Source organism: Myxine glutinosa, chromosome 11, assembly GCF_964187855.1.
Source record: "Myxine glutinosa chromosome 11, kmMyxGlut1.1, whole genome shotgun sequence".
Lineage (NCBI taxonomy): Eukaryota > Metazoa > Chordata > Myxini > Myxiniformes > Myxinidae > Myxine > Myxine glutinosa.
The window spans coordinates 107,120,480-107,140,419 of NC_136271.1; the positions used below are offsets into that span (position 1 = coordinate 107,120,480).

The 19,940-nt window shown below is 42.0% G+C and overlaps 2 protein-coding genes across 2 annotated transcripts in view; one reads left to right on the plus strand and one right to left on the minus strand.

Annotated features, from left to right (window-relative positions):
- Positions 1 to 4,372, plus strand: part of LOC137437024 (complement C3) — a 228,461-nt gene extending 224,089 nt beyond the window's left edge. Inside the window, exons 42-44 of the mRNA XM_068131331.2 lie at positions 1,448 to 1,531; positions 1,870 to 2,008; positions 3,835 to 4,372. Coding sequence (XP_067987432.2) covers positions 1,448 to 1,531; positions 1,870 to 2,008; positions 3,835 to 3,961 — 350 coding nt within the window. The 3' untranslated portion in view covers positions 3,962 to 4,372. The remainder of the gene's footprint in view (positions 1 to 1,447; positions 1,532 to 1,869; positions 2,009 to 3,834) is intronic.
- Positions 3,977 to 19,940, minus strand: part of LOC137437028 (outer dynein arm-docking complex subunit 1) — a 66,313-nt gene continuing 50,349 nt past the window's right edge. The window contains exons 8-14 of the mRNA XM_068131337.2: positions 18,461 to 18,651; positions 16,340 to 16,498; positions 16,096 to 16,178; positions 13,423 to 13,591; positions 6,985 to 7,148; positions 6,785 to 6,891; positions 3,977 to 5,095 (exon numbers count right to left, since the gene is read on the minus strand). Of these exons, the coding sequence (XP_067987438.2) occupies positions 4,996 to 5,095; positions 6,785 to 6,891; positions 6,985 to 7,148; positions 13,423 to 13,591; positions 16,096 to 16,178; positions 16,340 to 16,498; positions 18,461 to 18,651 (973 nt within the window). The 3' untranslated portion in view covers positions 3,977 to 4,995. The remainder of the gene's footprint in view (positions 5,096 to 6,784; positions 6,892 to 6,984; positions 7,149 to 13,422; positions 13,592 to 16,095; positions 16,179 to 16,339; positions 16,499 to 18,460; positions 18,652 to 19,940) is intronic.

Here is a 19,940-nt window from a genome sequence, read left to right on the forward strand (position 1 = left end):
TTTCGACCTACTTAAAGTCACGTGACTGGAATGAGCTTTGCAATCCCCGTTACCAGTCACAAGTGGAACGTTGCTGCCAAATTTCAGCTGGATCAGCCGAAAGGTTTGGCTGGAGAAGTTGAACTAGGAGACGGACGGATGGTGCATAATGACAATACCTTATCTGCAAATCCAACTCCAGATAAGCTAAAATATATATCAATCTTACCGACTTACCGACCGAAAAATATTAAATACAGACTTCTTTCCTTGAAGTCCTAGCAGTGTCTATGTTTGTTATACCACTCTCACCCCCCCCCCCAACCCCCCTTCCCATGCCTCCTCCCCCCCCCCCCCCCAAGCCCTCTCCCTCCCACAGATCTTCCGATGTCCCTGCTCTCAAATGTTGTACTTGTGTGCTTCCCTCTCTCTCCCCATCTTGTCTCCCGCTCCCTTTATTATGTTTTTTTCATGTGTCCGTTTTTTTTTTTTTGTGATTAATGTTAGCTCTTGCACGAGACTCGATCTTGTATACAAAAAAAAAATTTCCAGGAAGTTGTACAAATCTATATTATAAAAGAAGCCGTGTCTGTCTGTCTGTTTGTCATGTTATAACTTGAGAACGGATTAACGGATTTCAATAAATCCAACTACGGTGGATTCAGGTAACTCCCGGGAGTGTATGTGATCCCCAAAAAAGTATATATTTTTTTACTTCTTTATGGGTACATGGGACACGCGTGTCAAAACTGCAAATGCCAACAAGCGGCGTTGGTTATCCCTGCACGGAGAGCAGGATCTCCCAGGAATCCTCCCCCACCCCCCCCCCCCCCCCCCCCGCCCCATAGATTAGCCATCGCAGCAGATTGGTATTTTCGTTAGCGAAGCGACGGGTCTTCTATTCTAGTTGTTCCAAAATAAGCCAATTCTTTGTGTTATAGTAAAATGAAAAGTTTCGTGATCGTAGATGTGAGGGGGGTGGGTTGGGAGGGAAGAAGCAGGAGGGGGAGAGGAGGTGCGTTGAAACATACATGTCTTTGTTTGTTTGTCGGACGAAATGTATTGTTCTAGTTATATAATAATAGATCCTTTCAGCTGTTTGAACATCATAGAATGAAATTACACAAAGTAAAAAAACATCAAAATAAAGTCTTGACTGCACTTGGAGTGTTTAGGAAAACATCCTCTGCCATCGGCTTAAACTCTCATTACTCATGGTTATGACAAGTAAATAAACGACTGTATTTACCATAATAATTTAATTAAAGAAGATGCAACAAACACATCATAACATAGAGATAAAGTTATCAATAACAATTTCTCTTTAAATGCTTCCATCACAAAATAATATTTTTGCCCTTGTTATTACGAGAACGTAAATTCTGATCATGTAGACATTGCTAATGTGCAAAGAGTATCTTTTCCCACGAATATTCCTTCAACTGCCATCATGTCTTGTTTTCTTCAGTCTTCATCATTGACGTGAAAGGGGTGACGGAAACAGCAAGCTACGTCAATATAAACGCAGCATTAAAAACTGTTCTGAAGAAAGGTAATTCTTTTTTTTAATTATTATTATTATTATTATTATTATTACCGAATTATTGACAATGATGCTGCAACAATCATAAAATATACTGTTTTCTGGTAAACCTTCACAATATGCTTCCAAAATCACCGAGTGATTAAAGTATTCAAATTCTCTCTCATCATTCGAACGCAGTAGCAATTGCATCCTAATTGTTATATCCTATTTGATACGAATCTTAAAACTTTTTCGTATTTCCCGATTAAAATGCCTTTTCCACCTTTTTTCAATTGTCACGGACGAGGGTTTAATGTGACCAAGCTGACCTCTTTGTGCATATCTGTGGGGTCGCTTTCTTTCAGGCATGGACCGGACTATACATGTGGGTGCCACACGTTCGTTTGTGACCCCGAAGCATTGTGGGAAGAACCTCAACGTGTCACCTGGAGACAACTACTTGGTGATGGGGCTGCAGAATGCACACTGGCGGAACTGTGACAGGTGAACAACACATAATGGGCATGTCATGAATAACAGATAGACATCTCACAAACCAACATACGAGCATTTAGAGTTGGTTGGGGGAACATAAACCACAGTAGAATCCTGTTAAAATGAACAGGAGATTTGGCAAATCGTAATAAGATGAACAGAACTTTTTCGACAATTCGAAGAATAGCATTTACCTGGATTCAACTTAACAGCGTCCAACATAAGTTCTGCACAATATCAATCACGTCTTTCCTTACTGTCGTATAATGATTGCTCACATGTCTCCATGCAGCTCTTGCATTAATTATTATCATTTCTCTCCATGGATCTCTCTGGAGCTGTTTCCCTATCATCTAGTGTTCCACATTCTTTACCTGTTTCATATTTCATTCTTAAGTCAGAGAATTCCTTTCAGTTTGGCAGGATCGTCTGCTGCAACTCAAGTATTCTTTTGGAACCAAAGTGTGTTTTCCCTCCACAGTATATTGTATCATTTATGGAGGTCTCCCATCCAACAACTAACCAAGCTCAATTCTACTTGGCTCACAAGATTGAACAAAAATAGGCATATTCAAACTGATAAATACTGTACATGCTGGATTTACATGCCTGTGTTTTTTTGTCTTTCATCATAAGTAAATATTATAGTTCTTAGGTCATCTCATCTCCATCCTCGAAGAGATTGAACATATAAAATGGGTCATGATGTCTGGATGTCTGTCTGATGGTTCTGAAACTCGACACATGAATATAAGAGAGTAGCCCGCACAATATCTCAGGCTTCGATATTTCTAATTTGGATCATGGAGGGTCCCAGGAGGGGTTAACCCCCAAACCTCGGATGCCTACTTGTCCCTTATTTACCAACCGATTGCTCTGAAACCCGATACAGACGTTCTAATCGATGGTCCGCAAGATCACTTGGTCTTAGATTTTCTTATTTCGTATTTTTAGAATTCGGATCTCGGGGGAGGGGAGAGGGGTTAACCCCCAAACTTCTGATCCGTATTCCCTTATTTCCTGACCAATTGCTCTGCAACCCGATACAGCCCTTCTACTCGATGGCTCGCACAATCGCTCAGGCTTCTATTTTGCATTAGGGGGGCTTTCAGGGGGAGTGATCAGTGGTCTGAACTACAACCACAAGATGACCATCGGCCCACTTGGGGCTATTTATTTTCATATACAGTACTATCTTCCAATGGGAATTATAATCAATATGAAATGCTCTTGTTGAAGAAGAAAGCAGAAGTGTGAGTGCCGATGAAATGACATGATCTATTCTTCCAAAATGGATAGTTCCTGTGAAAATATTATTGAACAACACAGTCCAATCAAACAGGTTTATTGAGACAAAAACATATTGTGTGCATTTTGTTGCACAACATATACATATTTCATTGCAAAACGTGTACAACGTATTACTATCAACAGTACCCATCATATCACAGGGTTATAGGAATGTATGATGTGACCAAGTCATGCTCAGAGGGCTTGGGAATGATAGGATTTGTTAATTGAAGGCAGGGTTAGTGGTGTGTGTTTTACAAATCACGACCCCATCAGCATAAGGTGCAAAACAACTGCAAAACCATTCTCATCTCCCCACTCCTCTCTCCTCCTCCTTCACTCTCCCACCACCACCCTCCTCCATCCTCCTCCCAACCCTCCTCCTTTCTCACCAATTCCTTAGAGCGAGCTGACTACCATATGACTGGATACTTAAATTGATTCACATCAGTATTCTTTGAGGATATGGATTTTGAATGTTATGCCAATATCCCAGGATTACAGGGTTATGAAGAGTTTCTAATGTACTGTTAATGTAACCGCAGGACACAATACATCTTGACTACAGAATCGTGGTTTGAAAAGTTCCAGCTGGAAGTGGTATGCAGGCTTCCTTCACCACCAAAGAGTTGCCAAGTGTCAGAAAATTTCAAAGGGTGCTCTGTCCTTTAGTGAAGCGTTTTGAGATTTTGCTTTTGAATAAAAAGCACGATATAAGAAATCGATTGACTGATCACTGAAGCCATCTCAAAGTTTAAATGTTTGAGGCAAAGCTCTGTTTTCAATTATTCCATAAAGCTGTTTTGGTCCTGCCCCTGTCCCCAGCCCCAACACCTTTAACCCTCACCAATATTCCCACCACCTTCTTACCCTGCATTCTCTTCCACCCACTTGAAGCAATAGGTTGATGTTCAGTAATCGTTATTACCGGCGACATTGTGACGTCTATTGGTGAAATAGAGAATTTTGAAACACCAACATTTACATTAGTCATGGAGTATGTTTTACACATAAATCATTACCATTTCATTTGTATGCAAATACATCACAAGTGGGTAATAAAATAAACTTTCCTTATTTCAATTTCTTTCTTTCCTTGTTATGGTTATCCAAGTCCAGGTAGAAAGTTCCTGAAGAAATCTGGTGTTGGAAACGTCAATCAGGTTTTATCCATTCCTTGAGTAGGTGTATTTACAGATGACCCATCGACGATGTAAATAGTACCAAGGATGATAAGCAGCATTTCTACCTCATAATGCACTTTATCATTTCTAGTTTCAAAATGAAAAGCTTTTTTTTTAAAGAAATAAATTGTTTAGGATCATAATGCATCTATAAACAAACTTTCACTTTGAAGATAAGAACTGAAGATAATTTTAATTGGCCAATTTCTGGGGATTGCACTTTCTTTCTTTTTTCTATACAGAATCGAGGCTCGTGAAAGAGCTAACATTTATTTCACAAACAAATCAAACAGACAAACAAAGTATATAAAAAGGGGAGCGGTAGACAAGATGGGGAGAGAAGGGGAAAGGTCAAATGCCAAAGGTCAAAGGCATTTGCATGAGTATGCAAATACACCAACAGCGCAAGTTTTGCGAAAAAACATCAGTCGCAAAATATCTATTTTGTGGAACCAACAACAATGAATAATTATTTCAATTAAAGGAGCAAGATGGATGTAGCTCTCACAATTACAAACCACTTCAAATAAACTGATTGACAACAGTGTTGCGCAGGTCAGTGAATGACAATGGTGGTTCTTCCTCCTCCCACTCACCATCATCTGTTTGTTGTGTGTCCACGCTTGGGGTGTAGGCAGGACATTTGTTCAATTAAAAGCATGTATATGAGGCATCCATCCATACTGTGATAAACGCTTGTACCAAAAATCAGCGAGCACCTCAAGTGATTTTATTTTCATAAACTCAACATTTCTGTTCATTTTATACCATATTGTAATTTTACATTCCATTTTTTGAATACTGAATATTTGTTTCAGGATGAGTAGTCGCAGTCAAAAGTAGAACGTCATTCGGTAGAGCGCATACCGCCGCCAGGCTGAACAGTGAACAGTTTATGTTTTGTATCCCACTGATAGGCCGAATCTGGATCCGGACCTGAACCAAAATCGAATCGGCTTGTTCGTGTCACCTAACCGACTCATTCACCAAGTTTCGTCCAAATCCGTCCACAACGTTTTGAAATATCCTGCTATATATAGCTTTTGGCCGCATCTCCCAATGATGAAAAATCACTTTAAAATTTTCGTGTTCGGATCTTCACCAAAATCGAACCAATTCATCCTTATCACAACCCAAACTGTCCAACAAATTTAGTACAAATCCGTCCATAACCTTTTGAGATATCCTGCCAAAGACAAACAAACAGTAAGACAAACACAGACAGGGGTGAAACATAACCTCCGTTGAACTTCGGTGGCGGAGGTTTTTTTTGTTTGTTTGTTTTTGTATACAAGATCGAGGCTCGTGTGAGAGCTAACATCAATCACAAAAAAAAAAACGGACACAAACATACAAAAAAGGGGGCGGGAGACAAGATGGGGAGACAGAGGGAAGCACACAAGTACAACAGCAGAAAATAGGGACATCGGGAGATCTGTGGGAGGGAGAGGAGACACGGGAAGGCGAGGGCGAGGGGGGGGGGGGGTATAAAACACATGGACACTGCTAGGACTTCCAGGAAAGAATTCGGTTGAACGTAGAAAGAAAAAACACAAAACGTAGAAAGAAGAAGAAGAAGAACCTTTAGAGGCCATTTTTCCCTGCAGAGCAGGGGTTGCCCTTTTTCGGACACCGTGACCCCCTTTTTGAAGCAATGTTTTATGGCCGGATGCTGATCCCCTTTTTGTAGCAATGTTTTATGGCCGAATGCTAATCCCCTTTTTGAAGCAATGTTTTACGGCCGGATGCTGATCTCCTTTTTGAAGCAATGTTTTACGGCCGGATGCTGATCCCCTTTTTGAAGCAATGTTGTATGGCCGGATGCTGATCCCCTTTTTGTGGCAATGTTTTACGGCCGAATGCTAATCCCCTTTTTGAAGCAATGTTTTACGGCCGGATGCTGATCTCCTTTTTGAAGCAATGTTTTACGGCCGGATGCTGATCCCCTTTTTGTAGCAATGTTGTATGGCCGGATGCCCTTCCTGCCGCCAACCCTGTTAGTCGCCTCGTGCGACACACAGGGAATTACCCGTGAACTGGTACTCAATTTGCTGACCTCAGAAGGATGAGCAGGCTGAGTCAACCTCCCTGGTGTTAATTCAGCGATCGACCAGGATTTGAACCCAGGATCCTAGGATCCCAAGCCGGCACCCGAACCGCTAAGCCAACTCCAGGCATGAAACACAAAACGTAGGAGGTGGTAAGACAAAAAGGTAGAAAAGAGAGAATGCAATGAATGTGATGATTATACCCGTTCCTTAAAAAAAAAAAACAGTGTGACCTCCCATGGCCAGGTGAGAGTGGAACTCACTCAGTTAAAGAAGGGAGAGGCAGTTGTGGATGTTGCACAGGGATCTCTCTGGTGTGACCAAGCAATAAGCTGGCAGCCTTGTGTGGATTAAGCGGCTGTGTTTGATCCTGCGGATGTAAGGGAAAATGTTGGTTAGCAAAGAAGGTCATTCTATCAGGCAGCAGCTACAGGGGAATATGGTGGTTAAGTGACCACTCCACCTTGGTGAGTAGATATGCGTGCATGCTTAAGAGCTCGTTGATCTTCTGCTCTACGATGGACAAAATGCACAGAAGTGGATGTTTGGTGGTGGTAGTGCGGGAGCGAGGCTGCAATGTCGGCACCAACTCATCACAGCCAAGCCAGGTGCTCATTCCTTTTATTCCTGCACACCACCATATTAAAGAATCTCAGAGCAATATAAATCTCGGTAATGATTGCTACTTCCATAAATTGTTACTGGTGCTTTCCAAGGGAAACCGCTGCTTGTGATCTTGGAGTAATTGTTTCACAATGATCTTACAACGTGACAACAGGTAAAGACTATCTCGCAGAATGTTTCTTTGCACTTTGCAGAATTGGACAGATATGCAAACACCTCAACAAGCATGCAACGGAAAGCACTCGTCTCCGCTTTTGTATCTTCACTTATTGTTAATTGCAATATTATCCTTTCTGGACTTCCAGATGAAGATGTAAGAAGATTACAGAGAGTGTAGAATGCTGCAGCCTGTCTTGTTCCACACTAAAAAGCGTACCCATGTTACTCCTGTGGTGAAATATCTTCATGGACTCCCAATAAAACAACGCATACGTTTTGAAATTCTCCTTTGCACATTTGAATCCCTCAACGAAATGGCACCATCCTCCCGAACTGATATGATTCATTTATACACTCCAGCAAGAACTCTTTGATCACCATCCCAAAGACTACCTACCTCTGCCGGAACAAAATCATGTGGTGAATGGGAATTTTCACGTATTGCACCCAATCGTGGAACTCCCACCCAGAGATTGTCATATTATCACTGGTAAGATTTAAATAAATTGAAAGCGCATATTTTAACGATTGCACAACAACAACAACATGCATTTTAAAGGCCATTTTCCCTGCTAGAGCGGGGGTTAGCCTTGCGGTCCCCATGACAATCTTCTCCATTTTGCCCTATTTTCTGCATCTCTCCTTGTTAACCCCCTTGCCCGCATTTCTTCTTCCACCATCTTTAGCCAACTCTTTCTCGGTCTTCCCCGTCCTCTACTTCCTTCTACATTCATTTCCATCACTCTTCTCAACCAGTCACTTTCATCCTTCCTCATCACATGACCAAACCATCTCAACCTGTTCCTCTTCACAGCATCAATCACAGGCAATATTCCCATCATCTTTCGCAATTCATCATTTGTCTTCCTCTCTCTCAACGATACTCCGCACATCCATCGAACCATTCGGATTTCCACCCTTTCCAACCTTCGTTGCTGCTCTGCGTTCATTACCCATGTCTCGCTCCCATAAATCATAACACTTCTCACACATGCAGCATACACCTTTCCCTTCAGCTTCAGCGACACTCTCCTCCTCATCAGCACGCCACTCAGTTCCCGAAACTTCTTCCATGCACATCTCACTCGAGCAACCGTTGCCGAGTCTGATCCACCTTCTCCATTCAGCATGTCTCCGAGGTAGCAAAATGTTTTCACACCTTCCAGCTTCACGCCGTCTCCAAGATCCAACTCAACATTTCCTCCATCTGCAGCTCCCTCTGTGCACACCTTACATTTGAATGTAGCTGCCACACTGGTAAATGACCCTCTCAGACCACTACATTTTTGATGAACCCACTCAGCGCACATTGTACATTGAATGGAGTTCACTCCGACACCCTTCCTGCACACAGCACACGGCCACTTCCCAGTTCTTTCCACCTCACCACATGCTTTACCACTTGCCATCACCTTCGTCTTTCCGATATTCACCTTCAGACCTTTTGTCTCCATACATTCCTTCCACTTGTTCATCTTTTCCTTCAGTCCATCCATACTTTCCGCAATCAACACCAGATCATCTGCATACAACAACTCCCACAGTAAACCCTCCTTTATGTTCTGAGCCAGCACCTCCATCACAGCTACAAATAGTAGTGGACTTAGTACCGACCCCTGATGCACTCCCACCTTCACCTCAAACTCATCACTGTTCCCGTCCTTCGTCCTTACAGCTGTGCGCGCTCTTTTGTACATTGCCATCACTACTCTGATCAACCATTCCTCCACTCCTAACTTCCTCAATGCCCATGTCAATACTTTGCGTGGAACCCTATCGAATGCTTTCTCCAGATCAACAAACCCAAAAAACAACTTCTTCCTCTTCTCCATGTACTTCTCCTGCAACTGCCTCACAATGAAAAGTGCATCTGTCGTTCCTCTTCCTGGCATAAATCCAAACTGCATTTCGTCGATCTTCACTTTCTTCCTTATCCTCCTCTCCAACACCCTTTCCAATACCTTCATTCCATGCTCCAATAACTTTGTCGCTCAGTACGAGCCACACTCCAGAGGGTCACCTTTCCCCTTGTATAGAGGGACGAGGGTACTCAGTTCCCAATCCACTGGAATGCGGCCTTCTTTCACTGCCAGATTACAGATCTCTGTCATTCTCTTCACACCCCAACTTCCTGCTGCCTTCAACATATCTCCCACAACTCCCGTCGGCCCTCCCGCTTTTCCACTCTTCATTGCTTTTATCGCTTCCTCAACTTCCTTCTCAGTTATCTTCTCTGCCGGTCCTAAAACTGGGTTACTCTCTATGTTGCCATCCCATTCATTCTCTGTATTCAACAGCATTTCCATATATCTTTTCCATCTTCCTTTAATTCCATCTGGGTCGACAACGATTTGTGCCACTTCATCCTTCAAGCAACTCACCCCCATCACATCACACCTCTCTTTCGCTATCTGCTTTGCAATCCTGAATACTGCTTTCTGACCCTCTTCCGAATCCAAGCGTTCTCCGAACATTTTCCTACATGCCTCCTGCGCCTTTGCTACCTCTTTCTTTGCAGCCTTCCTGGCTGCCTTATAACTTTCATGCTCTGCTGTTTCTGCTCCCGTACCCTTCGCCTTCTGCCACCCCTTGAACTTCTTCCTCTTCTCGTCAATCCTCTTTCCAACTTCATCATCCCACCACCATGTTTCCGAGTGCCTCGGTGGTCCTTTTGTCCATCCACATACCTCACCAACGGCTCCCAACAGACTGGCTTTCATTGACATCCAACCACTTTCAAGCTCAACCACATCATCCTCTACCCTACTCAGCCTCTCTTTTAATGCCTCCCTTACTGTCACCTCTTTCAACCTCCACACCTTCATTCTCGGTTGGTACTTCACCCGCCGAGCTCTCCTTGCACCTTTCACCCTTATGTCGCAGACAACCAAGTGGTGCTGTGAAACAGCCTCCTCCCCCGGGATCACCTTTGTGTCCCGGAGGTGCCCCCTATCTCGCCTACGCACCATCAGGTACTCAACGGTTGTCGTCGACCCACCTGACGTGTATGTAACAAGCTTATTATCCTCTTTCTGGAACTGAGTATTACAAATCAACAAATCAGCTCCATCAGCAAACTCCGAAATCCTTTCACCTTCTCCATTTCTCACACCATATCCGTAACCCCCATGAACTCCCTCAAAACCATCCATACTCCTTCCCACATGTCCATTTAAATCTCCTCCTCCCACCACAACTTCCTCATCTTTCACGTTTTCCATCAGCTTCTCTATCGCACACCAGAACTTGTCCTTCTCTTCATCGCTCCGACCAACCTGCGGAGCATATCCCGAGATGACGTTCACCAAGAGCTTTCCAATCATCATTTTCACCATCATCAACCTATCACTCACTCTCGTCACACTCACCACACTGTCTACAAACTCCTCAGAAAACAGGACACCAACACCATTCACGCCCTCCGGGCACCCTTGCCACACAAACTTGTATTTCTGTCCCTGCCTACCCTTCACCATTCTCACACCACTTCCCTTCCATCTCGTCTCCTGCACACAACATATGTCCACTCTTCTTCTGACCAATACTTCCACCACCTCTCCTGATCTCCCTGTCATTGTCCCTACATTCCATGTCCCAAACCTCAGAAACCGATCTCCACTTCGGGCTGCACCCTGCCCAGGTGTAGTTGTAATTGTCATGGTTCTCTTTTTGAGGCAATGTTTTTATGGCCGGATGCCCTTCCTGACGCCAACCCTCTTAGTCGTCTCTTACGACACGCAGGGATACGGTGTACCTATTCTGACCAGGGTACACACTGGGAAACGTTTAAAACATGGAAATTCTGGGGGGGGAGGGGGGAGGGCGGCGTCAGCATCACGGCTGCGGTTTAAACATATTCCAACAATATCCAAACAGAACCATGAAAAACAATCTGGGAATAGTCTCCAAGCGAGAACGTGGATTTGAGAAAGAAGGAGCAGAGGCGGAAGAAAAACGAGATACAGGGGGCGGGGCACAAGTCGAGACGAGGAGGAGAGCGAACAAGCACGTGTCCGGGAGGAGAGAAAGAATCAATATAGAATTCTTTGTCTATCCGTTTGTCCTGTTTAAAAAAAAAAAAAAAACGCCGGACGAAGGGGGAGAAAGAGGCAGGGGGGAGAAAAGAAAATCAAAGAAACAAGCAAATGCTATGAAGGAAAGAACTTACACTCACAAAACACCGACGGGGGGAAGGGAGCCCGGAAAGACCAGGCCGCGCACGACGCGCGAATAAAAAACGACCAATCACACACAATCCACAACAACCACAAAACTAAACAGAAACACACAACAACACACACACACAACAAAACAACCAGCGGAAACCCGACAAAGACACGAATGGGAAAACACTCAAACTTCGATGCCGTGGAGAGCTCGAAGCAAGCCTCGTCGCCCGAGGGACCGGAAGTCAACACCTAACGATTGCACATACAAAGTAAATTATGTATTTAAGTTATGACGTAATAGTATTATTATTGACATGAACAGCATAATCAACGTTTGGATACCACAATACTCGTGTATGAAATATATGACATATATGTATCTCAAAACAGCAAATGCTGCACGACCTGTTAGTAATAATCAACATCGGCCAAAGGTCACCACCAACTTTGTCAATTTTTCTAAAATCCTCAATTTTCATCCGATTGACTTGAAATTTGAAGAGGATTTGCATATCTGCTCACTGAATTTAACCACCAAGTATTTTTGAGGTCAACATCGGTCAAAAGGTCGACATTGGTCAAAATATCAATACGTATAGGCCAAATTTCTCAAATCCTCAATTTTCATCTGATTGACTTGAAATTTGAAGAGGATTTGCATATCTGGATACTGAATTCAACCACCAAGTATTTTTGAGGTCAACATAGGTCAAAAGGTCAACATAGGCCAAAAGGTCAACATAGGCCAAGTTTCTTAAATCCTAAATTTTCATCTGATTGACTTGAAATTTGAAGAGGATTTTCATATCTGGATACTGAGTTCAACCACCAAGTGTTTTTGAGGTCAACATAGGTCAAAAGGTCAGCACAGGTCAACATAGGTCAAAAGGTCAACATAGGCCAAATTTCTAAAATCCTCAATTTACATCTGATTGACTTGAAATTTGAAGATGATTTGCATATCTGGATACTGAATTCAACCACAACGTATTTTTGAGGTCAACATAGGTCAAAAGGTCAGCATAGGCCAAATTTCTAAAATCCTCAATTTCCATCTGATTGACTTGAAATTTGAAGAGGATTTTCATATCTGGATACTGAATTCAACCACCAAGTATTTTTGAGGTCAATATAGGTCAAAAGGTCGACATAGGTCAAAAGGTCAACATAGGTCAAAATATCAACATAGGCCAAATTTCTAAAATCCTCAATTTTCATCTGATTGACTTCAAATTTGAAGAGGATTTTCATATCTGGATACTGAATTCAACCACCTAATATTTTTGAGGTCAACATAGGTCAAAAGGTCAACATAGGCCAAAATTCTAAAATCCTCAATTTTCATCTGATTGACTTGAAATCTTAAGAGGATTTGCATATCAGGTCACTGAATTCAAAGTTATTGAAAAGATTGTAGGTCACTGAAAATGAAATATAGCTCATTGTCAAGTACTCCTCATGGGGAACAACATATAATGTCATCGGTATCTTCATTATGACGTCATAATTAGACAAGTAGAACGTTTTATCTGATCAGTCTGAAATTTATTGTGCATGATTTGATCTTACACAAAAATTGTATTGGAGAATTAAATTATTGACGTCATCGGTCAAGTGGTTCGGCAGCCATGTTGGATTGAACATAAATCCATGTCATCAATAAACCACACAAACACAGCAGCTAATAAACACCACACAAACTACAAAAACATCCTGGCAAGGGTCTGCGATCTCTGATTGCTCTTTCTTGTTCTAATGTTTTCCATAGCAAATATGGTTTACCTGGAGTTTTCGAATGTGGTTAGTATTCAGCTCAGTACATTAGATAATTATCTAATGTACTGAGCTGAATACTCCCTCTCTTATGGGGAACAATGAACCTCCCACCAACCATTTCCCATCAAAACATGAAACGAGGGCCTCCTTTCCAAGCACTCAATGCCACTGACCAGTGCCTAGGTCTTCGATGATGTTGTTCACGCACTGTAATTCGTCCTCTAGTTGAACTGTCTGCATGAATGCTTCTTCATGCTGTTTCTCCAAGACTTCATACTCCCTCCTTTGCTGCTGCTCTTTGATGTTCTCACTTTTTTTGTAATTCTCATTCTCTTTATGCAGCTGCACACATTCACCACAAGACCAAATACACAACATTTAAATAACACTGAAATGTCCTTCGTGGTTGTGGTGTAATGTTTGCACATCCATGAGAAGTGAAATGCTGCAGAAAGGTGTGTATGGATTCACAACAATGTCTTTAATCTTCCAATTAACTACCAAACAACGGCTCTTTGGCTCTGAAAACAAAATCACTTGCAAATAATGTGAGCAGAGTTCGTGGGCAAAGAGGAGATTGCAAGTCGTGATTGGGGATGGCATGAAAGGGTGGTGCACTGATTGCTTGAAGCCCTGGAGGGAAGTGGGAAATAAGATAGAGTCTGCCGAAGGGAATTCCACAAAAGGGAGAAAAGAATGGATGTGGGTAAAAAGTCTAGATTATGGGAGTTTAATCAGGAAGGCGTTACTGGAAGAGCACATGCATCCTGTAGGAGCTCGGGAAGGTCGGATGGCTGAGAGAACAGAGGGAGTAAGACTGGAAGAGTTGCAAAGAAAGAGAGAGCGAGAAAGAGAAAGAGAGAGGCCATCAACCCGTTTCCAATGTGCGAGCAACAGGCTTTGTACGTCAGCGCCATCGTGGGCAATGACAATAATCTATAAAGGTTCAGGTTCTGCAGAATCCAGGAGAGAAAGTTGTGATGCTGGAGTCCCAACTCATAGGGGAGAGCAGTACTCCATTGAGCTATGGAGCAAATCCTTGCTTCCATTGAGTAAAGCCTTCCATTGAGCTATGCTGTGTGCTTTGCACTGGAGAAGTCATAGCTGCTGGTGACGCTATTCCAATGGCTGACCATGAAAATAGAAAGGTGGGTTCATTTGACAACAGGGTGAGACTGAGATTTGCAGGATTGAACATGTTCCATTTATAACGAGCATGTAACTAATTATAGGCCAGCAGAGAGTGATGCAGCTGCTCTGTGCATGTCAGTGTGCTTGGTACTATAAAACACAATGCTGAGTCATCTGCAAAAAAGAAGAAAGGGTTTTTGAGAGGATGCAAAAGGTTGTTTCTATGAAACGGAATTGCCTAAGACACTGTCTTTGGTCACTTCAGGTCCCATCGGGAGCAGAGAGGATTGCATTGACTGCATGTGTGAAGGAAGGGAGTAAGCTACTCCATATGAAGGCAGCCTTGCACACTACAGTCAACAAACTTATCAAGCAGAACAGCATGCAGGACTGTAAAAAAAAAAGCCCAAAGTACATTAGGAGAGGATGTTTCTGACCTTGTTTTGAAATTCAGGGCCTCCATCGATAGCAGAGAGAGTGTTAGCATTTTCCAGAGGTGAGTGAAAAGGAGAGAATCCAAAATGGTGGTAAGAGATCAAGCTGTTTGAAAAGAGGAAATACTTAACGTCGGCTGCAATGATGGATTTGCTGATGTTGCTTGTAATTGGAAGCAAGCTTACCGGTCTGTATTTCATTATATACAGGGCATTCAGAAAGTATTCAGACCCCTTCACTTTTTTCACCTTTTGTTATGTTGCAGCCTTATGCTGAAATCGTTTAAATTCATTTTTTCCCCTCATCAATCTACACTCAATACCCCATAATGACAAAGAGAAAACAGGATTTTAGAAAGTTTTGCAAATTTATTAAAAAGAAAAAACTGAAATATCACATTTACATAACTATTCAGACCCTTTGCTATGACACTTGAAATTTAGCTCAGGTGCCTCCCATTTCTCTTGATCATCTTTGAGATGTTTCCACACCTTGATTGGAGTCCACCTGTGGTAAATTCAATTTACTCGACATGATCTGGAAAGGCACACACCTGTCTATATAAGGTCTCACAGCTGACAATGCATATCAGAGCAAAAACCAAGCCATGAGGTCGAAGGAACTGCCTGCAGAGCTCAGAGACAGGATTGTGTCGAGGCACAGATCTGGGGAAGCCTACAAAAAAAATTCTCTGCTGCATTGAAGGTTCCCAAGAGCACAGTGGCCTCCATAATTCTTAAATGGAAGAAGTTTGGAACAACCAGGGCTCTTCCTAGAGCTGGCCGCCCGGACAAACTGAGCAATCGGAGGAGAAGGGCCTTGGTAATAGAGGTGACCAAGAACCCGATGGTCACTCTGGCTGAACTCCAGAGATCCTGTGTGGAGATGGGAGAAACTTCCAGAAGGACAACCATCACTGCAACACTCCACCGATCTGGGCTTCATGGCAGAGTGGCCAGACGGAGGCCAAACAGTTCATGAGTACGTGTCCTTGCCGACCGAGGCCTGGACAAACAGGAACTCGGAAGTGATACAAGGATCAGATGTGCGTGTTCAAGAAAACGTGGAATGAATTAGGAGAACAAAGTACAACAGCTCGACAAGACAGATCTGGTGTGGTAAACTGAGCCTTTGGAGGGGATCGTGCAGAACCTGCACTTGTGGAGTAACCGCAACTAACTTTAGGGAATAACTGCGTTCTCGTGCATCCAAACCTCCTTGCATTCCCTTCCACAAAAACACCTTAACATTAAATAACAGTGTGTCTTATACATTCTTACCTCTTCAACTTCAGCATGATGATGTTCCAGTTCAGCTCTTTGTTCATTGATAAAATTGAAAAGAGCGAAGTTCTGACTCTCAGCTATTCATTGCGCACACAGAACAGTGTCAATAAGTTACACCCATATGGAGGAGGAATTTGTACAATATAGGAAGCAGTTATATTATCCGCACTCCACACTCAATCTGTAAAGCAAAGATGAAAATATGCTCCAAGTCAGGTTTTTTGTCCTATTTAAATACCTGTCATCAACTTCTGCAGCAAACCGCTCACATCCAGTTCACCAGGGACAACCTGGCCCTGTTCCGACAATGGCTTGTTGTGCTGAAGGCTTTCATCGCTGTTTCTGTTTTTCTGCTTCCCCTTGCTTAGCAGTTTTTGCTGGTCCATATCACCCTCTTCTGCCAAACAAAGTAATTATCTGCCTCATGATCTGACAAGACAAGGTGAGCCAGCCAACAGCACATTGGCCATTCGCAAACTCAGTTAAAACTACAACTGTGGTTTTTCTTAACCTTTGAAAGTAATAAATAATCACCGATTAGGTGCAAAGGAACAACAATCTTGTCCTATATTTTCATTGCTTACATTATGATACTGGAGCAGAACAGGTGACACCATTTTGTACAATTTGCAACCATTAAAATTACAAGCTTCTCAAATGCATAAGTGTGGCAATTACGATGAGACGAGCTTACATTAAGAATATCTATTGAGTTTATGCAACCACTTCCTCATTTGAAGAATGTCCTTCATGGAGCTTTCTTCAGATCTTTGTACATGGGGTGACTAATTTCACCTAATGGATAATATGCACTTTAGCGATGATTCTACTTGACTATTTTGGCTTGGAACTGCTTTCCGTACTTGGATGCTCTTCTATCTCAATCTTAAATATTTATTTTCATGGAAAATGTATTTGTATGTATCAAATGTTCACAAAATTGGAACATTGCATGTGGGGTCACTGATCAAGGACAGTTAGATGTTTATAAAGATAGGGATGGAGAAGGCAAGAACTGAAGTTTTGGGAATAAGTGAACTTAGATGAACCAGTTTGAGTCAGTTTCAATCTGACGATTACAAAGTGTTCTTTTCTGGTCATGAAACCCAAATGGAGCGGCAATGACTTGGAATAAAAAGATGGCTGGCAAGTCAATACTGGGATACAACCCAGCCAATGATAAGTTAACATCAGTGAGGTTAAAAGGACATCGAGTGAACATGACCAGCATTCACAAATATACTCCAACTACTGCAGCAAATATAATAATAATTTCGGTTTTATTATCAAACACCAAACAAAAAGTCTGAAGACTGAAGATATTTAATGTACAAAAAATGACGAATAAAAAATACAAACTGAAATCAACATAAAAAATAAAAACTATGAAAAGTCTGCTCTTCAAAAATTTTAACGTAACTAAATTAATAATTAATTGGAAAATCATGAAGATTCACAAAAAGAAACAGAATTAACATGTTAACAATAAAGCGTAAATTGAAAAAGGGTTGAGAGCTAATAATGAAGAGCGGAATAAACAAAAATAGACAATATACAAACAACATACAAGATGTTCCCTTTGTCATGGAAAGTATTGGTGGGATACTAATCAATAAGGAAATTGAAGGTGGGATACTAATCAATAAGGAAATTGAAGGTGGGATACTAATCAATAAGGAAATTGAAGGTGGGATACTAATCAATAAGGAAATTGAAGGTGGGATACTAATCAATAAGGAAATTGAAGGTGGGATACTAACCAATAAGAAAATTCAATTTTGAATTTTGAAAAAAACTTCAATTTTGCTGACATAAGGATACCAAGTGCGTACCCGATGAAGAAAATGTGGAAAGCTGTAGGAACTGGTGGAAGAACAGGTGCACATGACGATGTTTTAATTATTATGGGAGACTGGAATGCATTTGTTTTATACCTCGCCCCACCCCCCTTCCCACGCCTCCTCCCCCCCAAGCCCTCTCCCTCCCACAGATCTCCCGATGTCTCTGCTCTCAAATGTTGTACTTGTGTGCTTCCCCCTCTCTCCCCATCTTGTCTCCCGCTCCCTTTATCTTATGTTTTATGTGTCAGTTTATTTTTTGTGATTGATGTTAGCTCTTACACAAACCTCGATCTTGTATCCCAAAAAAAACTTTTAAAAACTGGAGAAGCCTTGTTTTCCCTTGTTTGTCTATCCCCGTCTATTTTCCCCCTTCTCCTGCTGTTCCAATTTCTCCTGCATTATTTGAACATTACAAAATAAATAGCAATGGCTTGAGGTAACCCATGAATTTAAGCGGCACAGTTTGTCCTTCTTGAATATGAAGCAAAACGACCAAATGTATCCATCGTAAGTCAAACCTTCGTGCTCATGCTCAGGAGTGGATGCATCATCCTGTATTTTACGCTCACGACTTTTGATTGCAAGGAAGGATTGTAATTGACGCTCATGCTTCAGCAGACTCTGCGTGCTCCACAGTTTATTGTCGTGATGTTTCTCGTCATCCCTCTCCTTTTCTTGAAGTCGTATGATTTCGTTTTGCAGCTCTTGCCTGAAACATGACCAAGCAGCATAAATAACCATCATTAAAGGATAAATAAACACAATCATTTGATAACATGCATCCTTTATAAAAAAAAATATTTAAAACATCTTTAAAAACAGGTTTCCCATTTGGAATGAATTGACTGTGCCAGACAGGCAGACAGGGTAAAAAATATTGTGTCTCTGCGCACGAGCTCCTCTCCTCTCCTCTCCTCTCTGCTCCTCTCTGCGCACGTGCCAAATTCAGGGCAAATTCTGAGACAAAGTACTGCTAAACTACAGGTTTGTTTTCCGATTTATGTTCAAAATATGACATGCAATTTAAATAAGTTGTTCCTCAATCATATCAACTGACGTTTACAGACAGATAGATGGACGTGAACCAATTTCTTAACCCCCGCTTCTTCGCTTTGTGTGTGTGGGGTAACTCCTCTGAGTGAATTCTGCTGAAAATTTTTCCACACTTATTTTGTCTACACCCTTCATTATTTTAAACATTTCTATCCGACCCCTTCATAACTGCTTCCTTTGCCATGAATAAAGTCATGTCTCCTTCAACAATTCCTGACACCGGAGTCTATAGCTAGCCCAGGAAATCATCTGGTTGCTCTACGCCGAACCCTCTCTTCAGCAGCTGTCCTTCCTCGGATGTGACGATCAAAGCCGAAGACAATATTCCAGAATTTCTGTATCTCCAGAGACAATGTTCCAGTCTTACCGAATTTCTGTATCTCCATAGACAATGTTCCAGTCTTACCGAATTTCTGTATCTCCATAGACAATGTTCCAGTCTTACCGAATTTCTGTATCTCCATAGACAATGTTCCAGTCTTACCGAATTTCTGTATCTCCATAGACAATGTTCCAGTCTTACCGAATTTCTGTATCTCCATAGACAATGTTCCAGTCTTACCGAATTTCTGTATCTCCATAGACAATGTTCCAGCCTTACCGAATTTCTGTATCTCCATAGACAATGTTCCAGCCTTACCGAATTTCTGTATCTCCATAGACAATGTTCCAGTCTTACCGAATTTCTGGATCTCCATAGACAATGTTCCAATCTTACCGAATTTCTGTATCTCCATAGACAATGTTCCAATCTTACCGAATTTCTGGATCTCCATAGACAATGTTCCAATCTTACCGAATTTCTGGATCTCCATAGACAATGTTCCAGTCTTACCGAATTTCTGTATCTCCATAGACAATGTTCCAGTCTTACCGAATTTCTGTATCTCCATAGACAATGTTCCAGCCTTACCGAATTTCTGTATCTCCATAGACAATGTTCCA